The sequence below is a fragment of the Erinaceus europaeus genome, chromosome 16, assembly GCF_950295315.1.
Source record: "Erinaceus europaeus chromosome 16, mEriEur2.1, whole genome shotgun sequence".
NCBI classification, from domain to species: domain Eukaryota; kingdom Metazoa; phylum Chordata; class Mammalia; order Eulipotyphla; family Erinaceidae; genus Erinaceus; species Erinaceus europaeus.
In genome coordinates this window covers 1,885,758-1,903,600 of record NC_080177.1, presented here as the reverse complement: position 1 = coordinate 1,903,600, position 17,843 = coordinate 1,885,758, and the positions used below count along the sequence as shown (strand labels likewise).

General features: G+C 58.8%; 1 protein-coding gene across 3 annotated transcripts; it reads right to left on the bottom strand.

Annotated features, from left to right (window-relative positions):
- Positions 1–353: 353 nt before the first annotated feature.
- Positions 354–11,213, bottom strand: CLN6 (CLN6 transmembrane ER protein). Of its 3 annotated transcripts, none has more exons than XM_007534936.3 (7): positions 11,080–11,213; positions 8,133–8,247; positions 6,095–6,193; positions 4,613–4,801; positions 2,966–3,021; positions 1,561–1,683; positions 354–1,456 (listed from the first exon to the last, which is right to left on the bottom strand). In XM_007534936.3, the coding sequence occupies exons 1-7, from the start codon at positions 11,154–11,156 to the stop codon at positions 1,162–1,164; spliced, it is 954 nt and encodes a 317-aa protein (XP_007534998.1). In that variant the 5' UTR covers positions 11,157–11,213; the 3' UTR covers positions 354–1,161. The 3 variants fall into 3 exon arrangements, with proteins under 3 accessions (XP_007534998.1, XP_060031664.1, XP_060031665.1); XM_060175681.1 differs by having other exon boundaries at positions 1,561–1,644; XM_060175682.1 differs by lacking the exon at positions 6,095–6,193.
- Between the last annotated feature and the right edge of the window lie 6,630 nt (positions 11,214–17,843).

Genomic DNA, 17,843 nt, shown 5'->3' with positions numbered 1-17,843 from the left:
TAAAAACAACAAAGGGCTGTAGGAGACGCGAGGCCCTGAGTTCAATGTGGTCCGGCACTGCATGTGCTTTGGGTGAACAGACACACCTGGAACGGGGGTGGGGAACAGGGGGCAGGGATGAGTGTGGGGGGTGGGTTGGAGCTCCTGCCGCATGTGCAGGTGGGGTCAGGGCACACTGCTCCCTCCAGGTCCCCCTCGCCGCTGGTGGCACTAGTCTGGGGGCTCCCGCCAGGATCTCGAGCTTGGTAGGCGGGCGCTCTGGGGAAGGCACTGCTGGCGTTACTCATTTTTATCAGTGTTGCTTTGTGTGTGTGGGTTAAGACCTTGAACACGTGCAAGTCACCACTTCCGGGTCAGTTTTGTCATTGTTTTTTTATTAGAGAGAGGGACAGTCACCACAGCACAGCTCCCATGTGGTGCCAAGGCTTGACTCGGAGACACTGGAGCTCAGGCAGGGAGGTCTCACAGAGCCACCACGCTGCCTCCCCAGCCCCGGGGGTGCGTCTTCTCTGAGCCTTTATCCGCCCTGGGGTCAGCCCCAGGCCCCTCCGGACTAGCCCCAGGCCCAGGTCCAGGGGCACCCTCCCGCCCTCCTGCTTCCCCAGTTCACACCCACGGTGAGAAGCCTCCGGGCGTGATTTGGGGGTCACACTCTTTATTCAGTTCCCCCTGTGGGGCTGGGGACTGACAGAAAAAGGAGTCCAGGCACGGAGTGCCCTGAGAGTCTGGCAGACTAGGGGCAGGTTAGGTGGACCCCTGCCTGTGAGGAGGGAGGACCCCAGCCCTGTGAGACCAGGAGGGGGGGCCATGCTGGTGGGGGGTCCCCTGCTGGGAGAAGCCTGAGGTTCCGGCTGAGATGGGTAACCAGAAAGCCCACCCCCCCACCCCCAACTCTCACCCCCCAGAGACTTGGCTTAGAACCGGGGATCAGAGCTCCAGGGGTGCTGGCCGGGGACACTCCCCACTCCCAACCTGGGGTGCTAGGCTAGGGGGGTGAGAGTCTGGGGGGCATTGTGGCCTGAAGCCGTGCCCCAGTCTGCATGGGCCGGGGAGAGTGGGCGAGGGCCCCGAGAGGGGGTACGGGGCACGATGCCCGATGTCCAGCCCCGTGGAAAGCCAGAGACCCGGGAGCGCTGGCTCCGTGTCCTAGGGCGCTCACGCTCACGCGCGCCCCTCCGTGTGACCCTCGGGGCCCACGCAGACGTGCAGGCTGTAGAAGGCCCAGGGCTCGGGCACATAGATGAGGCCGGGGTACCTTCTGCGGAGCGCGGGGTCCCGCCACAGCCAGGCCACCCAGAGCGCCACCAGCAGCAGGCCCAGCGAGAAGGAGGCCAGCAGGAAGGTGCCGTTGGCGTCCAGGAGGAGGCGCCGGCGCCGCCGGTGCAGGACCAGGGCCAGCATGGCGAAGAAGGTGAAGAGGAAGAGCACAAAGATCTGGCCCTCCGTCACCAGGTACCTGGGGGCCGGGGTGAGCGGGGCTCGGAGCCTGAGGGGGCGCCCCCCACCCCTGCCAGCCCACACTTGCCCTCGGGGCGGACAGGCCCTGCGGATGCCACTCACCAGTAGTACAGGCCGCTGGGCGGCACCAGGAGCAGCGCCCGCCGGGGCACGGGGCTTGGCGCAGCGTGGGGCGTGAAGCAGCTGCTGAAGTACAGGAAGAGGATGAGGAAGAACGGGGTGTACCTGCGGGGGCCAGGTGGAGGCTGGGTGAGAGGCTGTGGGGGCCAGGTGGAGGCCGGGTGAGAGGCTGCAGGGGCCGGGTGGAGGCCGGGTAAGAGGCTGCAGGGGCCAGGTGGAGGCCGGGTGAGAGGCTGCAGGGGCCGGGTGGAGGCCGGGTAAGAGGCTGCAGGGGCCAGGTGGAGGCCGGGTGAGAGGCTGCGGGGGCCGGTGGAGGCCGGGTGAGAGGCCTTGGGGCCGGTGGAGGCCGGGTGAGAGGCTGCAGGGCCGGTGGAGGCCGGGTGAGAGGCCTTGGGGCCGGTGGAGGCCGGGTGAGAGGCCACGGGGCCGGTGGAGGCCGGGTGAGAGGCTGCAGGGGCCGGGTGGAGGCCGGGTGAGAGGCCGCAGGGCAGGTGGAGGCCGGGTGAGAGGCTGCAGGGCCGGTGGAGGCCGGGTGAGAGGCCTTGGGGCCGGTGGAGGCTGGGTGAGAGGCTGCAGGGGCCAGGTGGAGGCCGGGTGAGAGGCTGCAGGGGCCAGGTGGAGGCCGGGTGAGAGGCTGCAGGGGCCGGGTGGAGGCTGGGTGAGAGGCCGCAGGGCCGGTGGAGGCCGGGTGAGAGGCTGCAGGGCCGGTGGAGGCCGGGTGAGAGGCCTTGGGGCCGGTGGAGGCTGGGTGAGAGGCTGCTGGGGGTAGGAGGCTCTGGGCACCCCCTCTTGTGCTCGGCCAGCAGCTTCTCCCGCACGTCCCAAAGGACAGCCCTCTGCTCGCACCTCTCCTCTGGCCCTCCCCTGCCCTCTGCCCACCCCACCCTCCCATAGGAAGAGGCTTCAGCAGAGCCCTGCGGGGGCCCTACGATCCCCAGAACTGGAGGAGCTGGACACCCTCCCCTCCTCCCTCCTGCAGAATGGGGGCTGGAACCCAGAGGCCAAAAGGGCACTTTGGGCGTCTCCCCTGACTCCGTGCTGAGGGGACAGTAATGAAATACAAATATGAAAAAACACCAGAACCACAGGCTGATACAGTGGCATCACTGAAGGGCAGGGGAGCACGTGCCCTCCTTCCCCACCCTCCTGGGGCTGCACAGGGCGGGCTGACCACTTGCGCCCCCTTGTGGCTGCTGTGGACACTGCAGGATGGGAGGTAAGGGGAGGGGGACACCTCCCAGGACATCACTGCCCACCCAGAGCCTTCAGGCAAGAGCAGCTCATTCCAGCTGCTGCACTGGACACCTGAGGCCCAGAGACACTGTCCCAGAGCCCTGAAGCTGGGTGGACTGCCTGGTGGAGGCTGCTTCCCCTACCCGTGACTCACCACATGGAGTGACCCAGGTACTCATCGTAATAGTACAACAGCTCAAAGGAGTCGATCTGCAGGGAGATGGGGGACAACAGTAAGGTTAGGGACCAGGGGACATAGGGCCATCAGGGCCAGGGGACCAGGGGACAGCAGGGACAGGGGACCAGGGAATGGCAGGGACAGGGGACCAGGGGACAGCAGGGACAGGGGACTAGGGGATGGCAGGGACAGGGGACCAGGGGACAGCAGGGACAGGGGACTAGGGGATGGCAGGGACAGGGGACTAGGGGATGGCAGGGCCAGGGGACCAGGGGATGGCAGGGACAGGGACCAGGGGATGGCAGGGACAGGGGACCAGGGGACAGCAGGGACAGGGGACCAGGGGATGGCAGGGACAGGGGACTAGGAGATGGCAGGGACAGGGGACCAGGGGATGGCAGGGACAGGGGACTAGGAGATGGCAGGGACAGGGGACCAGGGGATGTCAGGGACAGGGGACCAGGGGATGGCAGGGATAGGGGACCAGGGGATGGCAGGGACAGGGGGCTAGGGGACAGCAGGGACAGGGGACCAGTGGATGGCAGGGACAGGGGACTAGGGGATGGCAGGGACATGGGACTAGGGGACAGCAGGGCCAGGAGGCCAGGGGATGGCAGGGACAGGGGACTAGGGGACGGCAGGGACAGGGACTAGGGCATGGCAGGGACAGGGGACCAGGGGTCGGCAGGGCCAGGGGACTAGGGGATGGCAGGGACAGGGGACCAGGGGACGGCAGGGCCAGGGGACTAGGGGATGGCAGGGACAGGGGACCAGGGGATGGCAGGGCCAGGGGACCAGGGGACAGCAGGGCCAGGGGACTAGGGGATGGCAGGGACAGGGGACCAGGGGACGGCAGGGCCAGGGGACTAGGGGACGGCAGGGACCAGGGACTAGGGGATGGCAGGGACAGGTTACCAGGGGATGGCAGGGACAGGGGACTAGGGGACGGCAGGGACAGGGGACTAGGGGACAGGGGACTAGGGGTTGGTAGGGACAGGAGACCAGGGGATGGCAGGGCCAGGGGACCAGGGGATGGCAGGGCCAGGGCACCAGGGGACGGCAGGGCCAGGGCACCAGGGGATGGCAGGGCCAGGGGACCAGGGGACAGCAGGGCCAGGGGACTAGGGGATGGCAGGGACAGGGGACCAGGGGACGGCAGGGACAGGGGACTAGGGGACGGCAGGGACCGGGGACTAAGGGATGGCAGGGACAGGGTACCAGAGGATGGCAGGGACAGGGGACTAGGGGACGGCAGGGACAGGGGACTAGGGGACAGGGGACTAGGGGTTGGTAGGGACAGGAGACCAGGGGATGGCAGGGCCAGGGGACCAGGGGATGGCAGGGCCAGGGCACCAGGGGACGGCAGGGACAGGGGACTAGGAGATGGCAGGGACAGGGGACCAGGGGATGGCAGGGACAGAGGACTAGGGGATGGCAGGGACAGGGGACAAGGGACAGCAGAGTTACAAGGGCTGCAGGGCAGGTGGGGTTTCTCGATACCCTCTGGCCATCGCCCTGCGTTCCAGACCATCCCCTAATCCCAGGGCCCAGGTGGGCAGGTCCTGGCGTCACTTCCTTCCTGGGAGGTGGCCACCCAGAGCCACCCTCCCCCCCCAGCCTCACCAGAGTCTCGGGCTTGAGGCCCCGCATGATGGGGTTCTCTCGGACCGACAGGTGGTTCTGGTAGCCGCTCAGGAGCAGGCGGTGGTTCACCGAGTCGCTCACCAGGTGGATGCTGGCGCCCATGATCAGGGTGATTATGCTGACATAGAGGACTGGGCGTGGCGGGGTGCGAGGCGACCGCTCCAGGAGCTGGGGACACGGGGAGTGTGACCCCCACCCGGCCGCACAGGACTAGCCGCTGGGGGCGCTGGGGCAGCAAGCTTGGCTGTGGGGCTCCTGTGAACCCCAGGAAGTCACTTCCCACGTGCCCCTGGGTGCTGGGCTAAGTCGGGTGCTCAGCACTGCGACAGAGGCCACCAGTGCTTCTGACACTGAATTCTCAACCAAAGTCCCCTCTGACCTTCGGGGCCAGGCCTCATTGTGGCTTCAAGTAGCGAGCCCCGGGGTCCCGATATCCCAGTTTTTCAACCTTTACTTGGGGAGGTGGGGGGTGGAGAGAAGGGGCCAGTGGTGGCGTGCCTGGTTGAGCTACGTGTCACCGTGTACAAAGATGGGGTCCAAGCCCTCATCCCCACCTGCAGGAGGGACACTTCGCAAGTGGTGAAGCAGGTCGGCTGGTGTCTCTCTGTCTCTCTCCTTCTCTATTTCCCCATCCCCCCTTGGTTTCTCTCCCTCTCTCTCTATCCAGTAAATAAATAAATTAAAAGAAAGAGGGGAGAAGCACAGCCCTCTCCCTTGGAGTTTCCCATGTGGTGCTGGGGGTTGACCTTGGGGCCTGGAAGGCATGAGCTCTGCCAGGTGCACTGCCCCTCACCCTGCTTACTTTTGGATTCGTTTCTAGAAACAAAGCAATGGGGGATGGAAGATGGAATTGCCATCCTAACAGTGCTGGGGAGACAGTGCAATGGTGGAGCGCAGACTTATAGGCGAGAGGGCCCCAGTTTCTTTTTTTCTTCAGAACCCAGCTCAGCTCTGGCTTATGGTGGTGTTGGGGATTGAACCTGGGACCTTCAGTGCCTCAGGCTTGAGAGTCAGTATGCAGAACCATTGTGCCATCTCCCCAGCCCATGAGAGGGCCATGTTTTATCCCCAGCGAGCCGCCAACAGCTAGAGCTGAGCAGGGCTCTAGTGAAAACAGATAAAAAACAAGCAAAGAACACAGCAGGCAGCCCTGGGGCTACAGTCAGGGGCCAGCAGGCCCAAGGACAGAGCGCAGCCCTGCTCGCTCTACTCCTGCCCCCGCCTGAAGCCCCACTCCCCAGGGTGCCCAAAGCAGCCTCCCAGATGGACCCTGGGGTCCCTGGCCTGGCTTGAGTGCTGCTGCCTTTGCTCCCCCCAAACGCCCCTCCCCAGGGTGGCTCCATCCCTCCCAGCCAGAGAAGTGTCCCCCGTTCCCCGTGTCCTTCCTCTGCCCCAGGACTTGGGACGGAGCTGGACCCCAGACTGGGGGGCGGGGAGGAGGGTATGGAGCAGGGGGCGTACCTGGAGCAGCAGGAAGGGCGTGATGATGTTGTAGGCCATGTGGAAGTAGTCCCCCACGCTGGGCTTGTTGAGCGGGAACCACTCCAGAGGGAACACCAGCTGCCAGGGAGGGGCAGTGAGTGCCCGCCAGTGGCCCGAGGAGGCCAGCCAGACGCAGCCACCCCTAAGTGAGCACCCGCTGGTGTGTGTGTGTGTGTGTGTGTGTGTGTGTGTGTGTGTGTGTGTGTACAAGCCAGACAGTCCTGGGGGAAGGTATTTCTTTCCAGAAAGTCTATGGAAGAACCAGATGCCCTAACTCCTCCCTGCACAGAACTTCCTTCCTTTCCTTCTTTTTAGTTTAATTTAAACATTATTTATGGGACAGAGACAGAGGGAAATCAAGAGAGAAGGAGACGACAGAGAAGGTAAGAGAGAGACACCTGCAGCCCTGCTCCACCTCTTGTGAAGACTCCCCCGGGGGGGCCAGGAGGGCTGCATGCGGCAGCGTCTGCATGCACTCAGACCAGGAGAAGATGGACTCTGGGGCCGCAGGGCCTGAAGCCAGGGGCTGGCCGCTCTTGTCTCTAGCTGACTGACTATGAGCCACTGACTGATCCTCTCTGTTATTTTTTTTTAATTTAAAAAAAATGTATTTTCCCTTTTGTTGCCCTTGTTGTTTTTCATTGTTGTTGTAGTTATTGTTGTTGCTATTGATGTCGTTGTTGTTGGATAGGACAGAGAGAAATGGAGAGAGGAGGGGAAGGCAGAGAGGGGGAGAGAAAGACACCTGCAGACCTGCTTCACCGCCTGTGAAGCGACTCCCCTGCAGGTGGGGAGCCGGGGGCTCGAACAGGGATCCTTCCGCGGGTCCTTGCACTTGCACCCCGTGAGCTTAACCCGCTGCGCTTCCGCCCGACTCCTAGACCCTCTCTGTTCTTAAGTCTCTTCTAATGTAAGGCTGAGACAAGGTTGAGCACACACACATTACCATGTGTAAGGATCTGGGTTCAAGCCCCCAGCCCTGACCTGTGGGGAAGAAGCTTCATGAGCAGCGGAGCAGGGCTGCAGGTGTCTAAGTCTTAACACCCTGAGCATCTCAGTTTCTCTCTGTTTCTATCCAATAAATGAATAATAAACAAAACAGTAAAAACAGACAAAAACCAGATGGAATACAAACAGTGCTGACGACCACCCAGGAGGTGGCGCCGTGGGTCAAGCACTGGACTCTGCCTGTTTCTCACATGTGCGGGGCTTTGCTGCTCCTCTGTAATAGAATTAACTTCCTGGGCTCTTGAGGTATGCAGTCAAGCACAGGGCCCTGGGTTCAAGCATGGCACCACATAGAAGCACCATGGAGGGGGCCCACTGTGGTGTCTCTCCTCTCTGTGTCAGAACCCAGTGCATGAAGGGTGGGGCTTGGGGGGGTTGCATTCCAGTCCCAGCCACCCCCCATCAGGCTGTCACCTGCCCACTCCCCCTGCTGACAGACACAGGCGTTACCCAGGCACTGCTTCCTTGGCTCTGAGCTAGAGGCATGGCCTGTCCCTGTCCCCTGCAGTGTCGGCGCCCACTCACCCTGGGGGGCATGGCCTGTCCCTGTCCCCTGCACAGTGTCCCTGCCCACACTCACCCTGGGGGCGTGGCCTGTCCCTGTCCCCTGCACAGTGTTCCCGCCCACACTCACCCTGGGGGCGTGGCCTGTCCCTGTCCCCTGCACAGTGTCCCCGCCCACACTCACCCTGGGGGCGTGGCCTGTTCCTTGCACCTAGTGCCCCGCCCACACTCACCCTGGGGGCATGGCCTGTCCCTGTCCCCTGCACAGTGTCCCCGCCCACACTCACCCTGGGGGCGTGGCCTGTCCCTGTCCCCTGCACAGTGTCCCCGCCCACACTCACCCTGGGGGCGTGGCCTGGCCCTGTCCCCTGCACAGTGTCCCCGCCCACACTCACCCTGGGGGCGTGGCCTGTTCCTTGCACCTAGTGCCCCGCCCACACTCACCCTGGGGGCGTGGCCTGGCCCCGGCCCTGCACCTAGTATTCCCACAGAGCCCCCCACTCACCATGGCGATGGGGCGCCCAAAGTCCAAGACCCAGTTCTGCAGCGTGAAGTAGAGCCAGAGGTCGAGGTGGAAGGGGGCTGGGTTCTCGGAGCCATCAGCCTTGATGGAGCTGAGCCTGGGGGGAGATGGGGGCAGGTGGGGAGTCAGCTCTGCTCCTCAGTCCTTGGGAAAGCCGCCCCCCCCCCACAGAGCCCTAGGGATGGGGGACCCACACGCAACCAAGTTCTGGGAAAGAAGGGCTTGGCAGGAAGGTTGGGGTCCGGCCCTGTGGCCAAGGGGATGGGCTCCGCTGCCCCGTGGATCCCGGGAGTCCCAGGAGGGAAACTGAGGAGCAAGAGACATGGTCGCTGGGGCTTCTCACCCAGAGGAAGGTGGGGGACTGGGAGGGAGGTAGCTGAGCTGCAGGCAAGAGACCCCGGGTTTGATTCCCAGCACTGCATCCGCCAGAGCAGGGCTCCAGTTCTCTTTGCTTAATAAATATGGAAATAGCCTGGGAGTGGTTCAGTAGTTTGAGCTTTAGATAGAAAAAAAGAAAAACATGGGGTCCTGGGTGCAGTCCCCAACATCACACACGCAGAAGTGTACTCTGGCTGTCTCTCCCCTTCTGTCTCCCATGCTACTAAATAAGTTTGTGGGGGGTGGGGGGGGGGACGGGCGGTGGTGTACTAGGTTGAGCACACATATTGTCATGTGAAAGGACCTGGGTTTGTCCTTGTCCCTCCTTCTGCAGGAGGGACGCTTTACAAGCAGTGAAAGAAGTCTGCAGGTCCACAAGATAGCTCGTGTGTGTGTGTGCGCGCGCGTGTGTGTGTGCATGCGCGTGTGCGTGCGCGTGTGTGCGTGTGTCCCAGGTTTGAGTCCCTGACCCCTACAGGCCTGAGGGAAGATTTGGTGGGATGGGGTCTCTCTCTCCCTCTCTCTCTGTTTCTGTCTTTCCTTTTCAAATTGAAAAACTCAGCCCAGATTGGTGAAGCCCCAGAATAAAAAACAAAACACAGCAATAGTGATCGCGGAGGAGGGGAGAGAAGGTGCAATGGGTAAAGTGTTGGCCCCTCAAGCATAAGGTCCCAAGTTCGAACCTTGGCATCACCCGTGCCAGAGGGATGCTCTGTCTCTCTCCTTCACTGATAAATAAGCCTTTATTTAAAAAGAGTCAAGAACACTGCCTATAACTTAGCAACAACAACAATAGTGTTGAGTGTGCATGCCCTAAGAGTAGGCACAGAGGTAATGAAGAGAAAAGTGAAAACAGATAAAAAGAATGAATGATTTTGTGTAGGGAGGGCGGACGTGGTGCACCTGGTTGAGGACAGATGCTACCATGCGCCAGGACCTGGGCTTCAGCCCTTGTCCCCCCCCCCCCCCCGTAGGGGGAAAGCTTTGCAAGTGGTGAAGCAGGGCTGCGGGTGTCTCTCTGTCTCTCTCCCTCTCTATCTCTCCCTTCTCTCTTGATTGCTGGCTGTGTCTATCCAATAAATAAAGATTTAAATTTTTTTTAAAAGGATCATTTTCTGCAAGTCAGGGAAGCAGAAGGGAGATGTCGGGCTGCAACACGGATGCACAATTTCCCAGCAGGGAGACAGAACATAAGAGGAAGTTGGAGGGTAACTGGGAGGTCAGGAAGCAGTTTGAAAAAGGCCAGTGGACTAGAGAGACAGCACAGGGGTTATACAAGACTTTCATGCCTGAGGTCCACATGTCCCTCCCAGGTTCAGTGCCCAATGCCGCCATAAGCCAGAGATGAGCAAGGCTGGAGCTGGGGGCTGGGGGTGGAAGTGAGGCGGGTGTGCAGGAGCCAGAAATGATGGAACCTCTCTGGCCCGTTTCCGCATTCACAAATTACATAGACAGCAAGGTGACTACTCCCTCCCGCTTGTTCTGATAGAGCAGCCACCGTTCTGGGCACTCAAACCCCCCCCCCCAAACTTGAAGGGGATCCAGAACAGAGAGGACCCTGGTAGCAAGACAAAGAGCCACCCTCAGCCGGGTCTCTCCTCCCAGGGTTGTAGCACAAGCCTCCCCAACCTGACTCCCAGCACACCAGTGCTCAGAAGCCTGGTATGCACAGAGCAAAGGCTGCAGCCTCCCCTGGCCACTCCAAGTGTGGAGATGAGGAGGCCTGCACTCTCAGGCGAGTGTCCTGTCCCCAGTGGGCGTCTCCTTGGATGTCACAACCGCTGCCATCACTTCCTTTAGTCACTCTTCTTCCTCCTGCCTTTGAGCACCTGGAAAGTTCCAGCACCGACAGGACTCCTGGACCCCATCCCTCTGTCCTCCATGCCCTTTCTGTCACCTTCGAAGTCCTCAGTGCCTGACACTGCCTCCAGACAGCCCTCCAAGATAACCTCCCAGGTCCTGGACACCCGAGGAGCAGGAAATCCTGAGGCTTCAGAACTTTGCCACCGGGATGCTGATGGAGGGAGATTCAAAGGGGTGCTCCCAGCCCCCCTAATGCATAAGCCAATGACTTCTTGCCTTGGGTGACAGAGGGGACAGCCACTCTACACCTTTCCTCCACCACCATCAGGCTGGCCGTCTGGGGGTTCCCCAGGGCTGGGGGCGCGCCTTGGGGTGCACACGGAAACCCAAGCCCTCCTCCGGGCCCTCCCCGCACAAAGGTTGGACCGTGGAGGTGGAGTCCAGGCGGTGGGCGGGGGAAGTGGGGGACCCCCGCTCCTGTCCCCGTCGGGCCCCACATCTCGGGTCCCCAAACTCAGAATCCTCCCGGGGCCCCCAAATCTCAGCACCCCAGAGTCTGAACCCCCGGGACCCCAAGCTTCGATGCTCCCCGAGCCCCGTGAACCCCCAGTCTCCAAACCCCGGGCCCTCGAATGCACTCCCAGGCTCCCATACACCCCCAATATCGGGCCCTGGCCCCCAATCTCAGACTCCCTGGCTCCCAGGTTCCGATCCCCACGGCCTCGGACCTCCGGCCCAGACAGCCCACCTGGCTTGCAGGGCCGAGCCCCCCGGCTGCGAACCCAAACCTCCCGGGTGCTGCCGCCGCCTTGCCGCCACCTCCATGGCGCTGGTGGAGCTGGCGAGAGACGTGCCCAGGCTGCTCTGCCAGGCGCTGATTGGCGGGGGCCACAGCCAATCGCGAGCGCGGGGCGGGGCAGGAGGTGGAACCTAGCGGGAGGTGTACGCGAGGGGCGGGGCCTGGGGCGGGGCCGCGTCGCTACGGGGAACCACGTGGGCTGGCGGGTGCGGCGGGGAGGGTTTGCGGCCTGGCCTGCTGGGTGGCTCTGGTAATTGGGGTGGGGGAGCTGGAGGAAGGCACCTAGCCCAGAGGCATCCCCGAGCTTGAGCCTGGTTGGGGTTCCCCTTCTCCCTGGAGAGCGCAGGTTTAGGGGCTCAGCTCCTTCCCACTCGGTCGGGCTCCTTTTCCCCAGCTGAGAGCTGTCTTTCCTGGGAACGCTGACTCTGACCCTGGGGGGTGGGGGGCGCGGAGACACAGGGGCAGCGGGTCTTTTCAAATTGGAGTGTGTTTTTGGGGAGAGGCTTCCAATGTTTAGTTCTGGTCTAGCCCAGAGGAGAGCTGGCTGTCTTAGGAAGCCAAACATAGTCACACCAGCTTTTGTGAAGGGAGTGGGAACCCCAGTGGGGCTAAATCATCACTCAGATCAACCTCCAAGCCCTTAACATACAGGTGGGGTTGGGGGAGCGGCCGGGCGGTCAGGGAGGGCTCCAAGGCCCTCAGATCCTCCTGTCCCCATGACCAGAGCTTCTCAGTTGTTCTTTCTTGGTATACAAGGTCTAGGTCAGCAGCCCCGGAGGTGGCGCAGTGGCTTAAGAGCCGAGGTCCTGTGAGTCAGATTGCTAGGATCACAGGTACCAGAGTGATGATCTGGTTCTTGCTCTCATAAATAAATAAGTAAATAAATAAATAGATCTAAGCAAACAGTCAAAGCCAGTGGGAAGAGGGCTCGGTCGGGTGTGAGCCCTTGTGGCTGTTCTTTTATCTGTTCATTATTAAATTTATTTTATTTTATTTTTTATCACCATCAGAGTTATTGCTAGGGCTTGGTGCCAGCACTACAGATCCACTGCTCCTGGCGGCCATATCCACCCCCTTTTCTTCTTTCTTTCTTTGTTTCTTCCTATTATACTTGATAGGACAGAGAGAAATTGAGATGGGAGGAAAGTGAAGGGAGAGAAAAGTGCAGTCCTGCAGGTAGGGAGCAGGTGGGGAGCAGGGCCTCAAACCTGGGTCCTTGCTCATGGTACCGTGTGCACTTAGCCCACGTGCACTTAACAGAGTGTGCCACCACCTGGCCCCCAGCACTGTTCTTTTCCAAACTCACTTCATCGTGCTGTTCAGCAGTTTAACCAGAGTCCTCCATCTCAGTACCCACCCCCACCTTATCAGACTGCCTACTTGGCCCTTTTTTATTCTTCCCCCTTGGGTGAATGGGGCAGGATGAGGTGGGGTCCACTCCTGTCTTTGCGGCTCTGAGGTTGGTGCCGGGCTAGCTTTGCGGGCGGGAGAGAGACAACCAGGGACTCGTGGCTGAGTGGGACGCAGTTCAGTCTTTATTGATGAGCAGGGATGCAGTGCAATCAATCAATCTCTCTTCATTAGAAAATCCCATCCTTTATATCTCCTGAGGTGGAAGTGTCAGGCAGAGGAAGTACGTAGGATAGGAAGAAGGAAAAACGCACTCGAACCAGTGGGGATTAAACCAGTGTGGGTCTCAAACAAAACAATGATTACGTAAATAGACCACAGCATTAAGCAGTGCAAGCGAACCTAATGTGATGATCAAAACAGAAGGGGTCTAAGAAACAGAATTAGAAGCAGGCCAACAGTTGGGGTGAGCTGGCACAGTCTGAGGGTACCCAGGAGGTCAGGCTTGACTCCCCGAGGCTTGAAGAAGGCAGAGGGACCCTTGGGCTGAGCACTGCCCGCAGACTTGGCAGGTGGTGGGCAGACTGTGTCGCAACAGTAGCTCACCGGCTGCTCCAGGAGACAGGGAACAAATGAACAGCACAACCCAGCCCAGAGCGATCTGCAGGGAGGCCCCTGTAGGGTGTGTCCTGGGCCTGGACCTGGGCCTGGCACTAAACAGTTGGGATAGGCGGGTAAATCAGCTCTCCTTGCCTCAGTTTGCCCCCAGGATCCTGCATCTGCCCATGTGGGAGCTCTGGGGGCTGCATGGTGGAGCCTGGCATGGGTGGGTTTACTGTTTACAGTAGTTAGTTCCTGGACCTGGCCTCGACCTCCTGGGGAGGTGAGGGGTTGAGATGTGCTTCTTTCTTTCTTTTTATTTTAATCTTTTAAAAATATGCTTATTTATTTATTACTGGATAGAGACAGAGAATTTGAGAGGAGAGGGAGAGATAGAGAGAGAAAGAGACTGAGAGACATCTGCAGCCCTGCTTCACCATTTATGAAGCTTTCCCCCTGCAGATGGGGACCAGAGGCTTGAACCTGGGTCCTTACACATTGCAATGTGTGTGCTTAGCCAGGTGCGCCACCGCCTGGCCCCAGATGTGCTTGTTTCTGTTTTGTTTTCTCCGTCACTTTTTCTAGATGTGCGTCTGGGTGACTGGGTTTTCTGTCATTGACGTCTGTGTATTGCTCAGTTTCTGCATTGAGTGTGGCTTTTGTTGTTGTGCCAGCAGGAGGCGCTGTGACTAAGGGATTTGATTTCTCTGTTTATATATCTTGATGGGGGGGGGCATTTTATCCTGAGTCACCAGGCAGCGCCAGTGTCCCTGATGTCAATATAGGGTCTCCCTGCTGCAGTCCCAGCCTTTGCAGACAACAGCATTGGAAGCTCAAGAAGGGTTAGGGTTAGGGTTAGGGTTAGGGTTAGGGTTAGGGTTAGGGTTAGGCTTAGGGTTAGGGGTTAGGGTTAGGGGTTAGGGTTAGGGGTTAGGGTTAGGGGTTAGGGTTAGGGTTAGGGTTAGGGGTTAGGGTTAGGGGTTAGGGTTAGGGTTAGGGTTAGGGTTAGGGGTTAGGGTTAGGGGTTAGGGTTAGGGTTAGGGTTAGGGTTAGGGGTTAGGGTTAGGGTTAGGGTTATGGGTTAGGGTTATGGGTTAGGGTTAGGGTTAGGGGTTAGGGTTAGGGTTAGGGGTTAGGGTTAGGGGTTAGGGTTAGGGGTTAGGGTTAGGGTTAGGGGTTAGGGTTAGGGTTAGGGTTAGGGTTAGGGGTTAGGGTTAGGGTTAGGGTTAGGGTTAGGGGTTAGGGTTATGGTTAGGGGTTAGGGTTATGGTTAGGGTTAGGGTTAGGGTTAGGGTTAGGGGTTAGGGTTAGGGTTAGGGTTAGGGGTTAGGGTTAGAGGTTAGGGTTAGGGTTAGGGGTTAGGGTTAGGGGTTAGTGTTAGGGTTAGTGGTTAGGGTTAGGGTTAGGGTTAGGGTTAGGTGTTAGGGTTAGGGTTAGGGTTAGGGGTTAGGGTTAGGGGTTAGGGTTAGGGTTAGGGTTAGGGGTTAGGGTTAGGGGTTAGGGTTAGGGTTAGGATTATGGTTAGGGGTTAGGGTTAGGGTTATGGGTTAGGGTTAGGGTTAGGGGTTAGGGTTATGGGTTAGGGTTAGGGTTAGGGTTAGGGGTTAGGGTTAGGGTTAGGGTTAGGGTTAGGGGTTAGGGTTAGGGATTAGGGTTAGGGTTAGGGTTATGGTTAGGTGTTATGGGTTAGGGTTAGGGGTTGGGGTTAGGGTTAGGGTTAGGGGTTAGTGTTAGGGTTAGGGGTTAGGGCTAGGTGTTAGGGTTAGGGTTAGGTGTTAGGGTTAGGGTTAGGGTTAGGGTTAGGGGTTAGGGTTAGGGTTAGGGTTAGGGGTTAGGGTTAGGGTTAGGGGTTAGGGTTAGGGGTTAGGGGTTAGGGTTAGGGGTTAGGGTTAGGGGTTAGGGTTAGGGTTAGGGGTTAGGGTTAGGGTTAGGGGTTAGGGTTAGGGGTTAGGGGTTAGGGTTAGGGTTAGGGGTTAGGGTTAGGGGTTAGGGTTAGGGTTAGGGTTAGGGGTTAGGGTTGGAAACTGGTGAGTTTTTTTTAATATTTATTTATTGATTCCCTTTTTTGTTGCCCTTGTTTTTTATTGTTGTAGCTATTATTTTTGTTGTTATTGATGTCGTCATTGTTGAATAATACAGAGAGAAGTGGAGCGAGGAGGGGAAGAGAAAGACAGACACCTGCAGACCTGCTTCACCGCCTGTGTAGCAATGCCCCTGCAGGTGGGGAGCCGGGGGCTCGAACCAGATCCTTAGGGCGGTCCTTGTGCTTTGCGTCAACTGCGCTTAACTTGCTACGCTACTGCCTGACTCCCACTGGTGAGTTTTTATGTGACTCTTTGTTTGAACAGTTTTTTGCTGCTTAACTTCAGACCCAGAAGTGGTGCACCTCAGCCACCAGTCTTCCAATTTGGTGCCAGCCTTCCCTGAGCACCAATTTTTAGTCCTGGGAATCTCTCCCTACCCCTTCTCTGTCCACACGCCACATGTGTGTCCGTACACACCTGTGGCTTGGTGAGTTTCTGAAGAAATCTTGGGTGTATTTTGTTGAGTTTTCAGAGGATTTTCGTTGCTTTTCCTTGTTGACGGGGGAGAGCAGAACATGGCTGCTGCTTCTCCATGGGCAGCCTCCGGAAGTCTCACCTGTTTTCTCCAAGTCACCAGTATCCCCTTCTCCTCCTCCTTCTCTTCCTCCTCTTCCTCCTCTTCCTCCTTTTAACACAGCACAGCTCCTCAGCTCTGGGTTGAATCTGGGACCTCAGAAAGTTATTTTGCACAGCCATTATGCTGTTTCCCCAGCCCTGTTCCTTCTCCTTTGGATCTTTTCTGGGCTGTGGCTCAGGCCTGCCTGGGTCTCTCCTTCCACCCCCATCCTGGGCTCCACAGTCCCAGGCCACACCTAGTGCCCAGCCTGGGAAGAGCACACCCTTTCCAGCTCTCTCTCTCCCTCCCCCTGGCTGCCTCATGTATCCTTATCAGAGGACATCTGGCTGTGCAGAAGCTAGGCAGCCCTCATGGTGGACCCTGACTTAGCTCTGGTGACCAGACCTCCAAGGGCAGATGGAGCCGGGAGGGAGAGCAGGGAGCTTCCTGCCCTCACCCCAGTCTTGATGCCCTCTGAGGGGAGGTGAGCAGGTGAAGTCCTTCGTCCCATGGTATAGGTTGGGCTGCTGGCCAGTGGAGGGGGTGACAAAGCTGTGTGTGTTTGGGGGGGTGTCTTTGAGGCCCCTTAATCCTCAAATCTCTCAAATACCAGAAAAATCCCTTCTCTGTGGAGTCACCAGCTATTTCTGGGAAGAGGGTAGACCAGGGGAAGGGGCTGCTGGGTCTGCTGGGGGCTGGCAGGGCAGGAGGCCTTGGGCGCCGTAAGGGTCCTACAGAGGACCAGATGGCTGGCCAACGCCCGGAACACTGTGACCCAGTACAAGCAGTGAAGGGGCAGGAAAAGTCACTATGAGATGTTCCTTGGCCCTGTAAAGGCGCTACCTCGCAGCTTTGGGGCCTACGTGTGTCCGCGCACCGGCCTTCTCTTTCCCTGCCCTGCCTTTGCTTTCTTGCACACCATAAACACCCGACTTGCCTGAAATGGTGAGTGTACATTTCACGCAAAAAGAAGCTGCTGCCTGAGGCCCGGGAGAGAGTGCCGTGAACAAAGCATTGGATTCTCAAGCATGTGGTCCTGAGTTCAGTCCTTGGTGCTGCATGTGCCAGAGTGAGGCTCTGCTTCTCTCTCAAATACATACGTACATACATACATCTTTTAAATATATATGTTTGTACGTGTGTGTTTATTTTTACCTCCAGGGTTATCTCTGGGCCTCGGTGCCAGCACTAGGAATCCACTGCTCCTGGTGGCCATTTTTTCCATTTTACTGGATAGGACAGAGAGACATTGAGGGGGAGGGGGAGTAGAGGGGGGAGAGAGAGAGAGAGAGACAGAGACACCTGCAGCCCTGCTTCACTGCTTGTGAAGCTTCCCCCCCTGCAGGTGGGGAGCCTGGGGCTTGAACCCCAGTCCTTGCACTAGTCTTTGGGTAGACCATACTATGTGCACTTAGCCGGGTGCACCACCACCCGGCCCCCTTTTAAAAAATATTTTTTTAAAACAGAAAAGATTGCAGAGTGTCTTCTGAAGTCCTTGCACCATTTCAGGGATCTTTAACCTCGGGAACATCAGCTGCTGCGCTTCTGAACGGGGTCCAGACAGACTGGGGTGCACACCGACACCCTGCCTCACCCTGACAGTGTGATTCCCACCCTGGCCCACTGGGGCTGAATGAGGGCTCACTGCCCGGGGCCCCGGGAAGCCCCACTCTGCCACCCCAGTGTCTGCAAAAAGCGGCGTTTCATTGCTATTGGACCCACAACCAGATTTTGTGTAGGGAGGGCCGGACGTGGTGCACCTGGCTGAAGACAGATGCTACCATGAGCCAGGACCTGGGTTTCAGCCCTTGTTCTCCCCTCCACCCCCGGCAGGAGGAAAGCTTTGCAAGTGGCGAAACAGGGCTGCAGGTGTCTCTCTGTCTCTCTTCCTCTCTATCCCTTCTCTCTTGATTTCTGGCTGTGTCTATCCAATAAATAAAGATTTAAATGTCTTAAAAAAGGATCATTTGTGTAAGTCAGGGAAGCAGAAAGGAGACAGAGCATAAGAGGAAGTTGGAGGGTAACTCCAAGAGGCTAAGTCTGTCCACTCACACCCATCCCCCTCCCAGGAGGGGCCCCTTTATGCAGGGGGAAAACAGGAGAGCCAGGAGCCTGATGGGGAG

Bases quoted from the DNA above. Each gene is read 5' to 3' on its own strand.
- CLN6 (XM_007534936.3), bottom strand. From the start codon at position 11,156: ATGGAGGTGGCGGCAAGGCGGCGGCAGCACCCGGGAGGTTTGGGTTCG. The intron at 6,194-8,132 runs GTGAGTGGGGGG...CCTCCCTGGCAG, and splicing joins TTGGGCGCCCCATCGCCATG to CTGGTGTTCCCTCTGGAGTG. The intron at 1,684-2,965 runs GTGAGTCACGGG...TGGCCCCCGCAG, and splicing joins TACCTGGGTCACTCCATGTG to GTACACCCCGTTCTTCCTCA.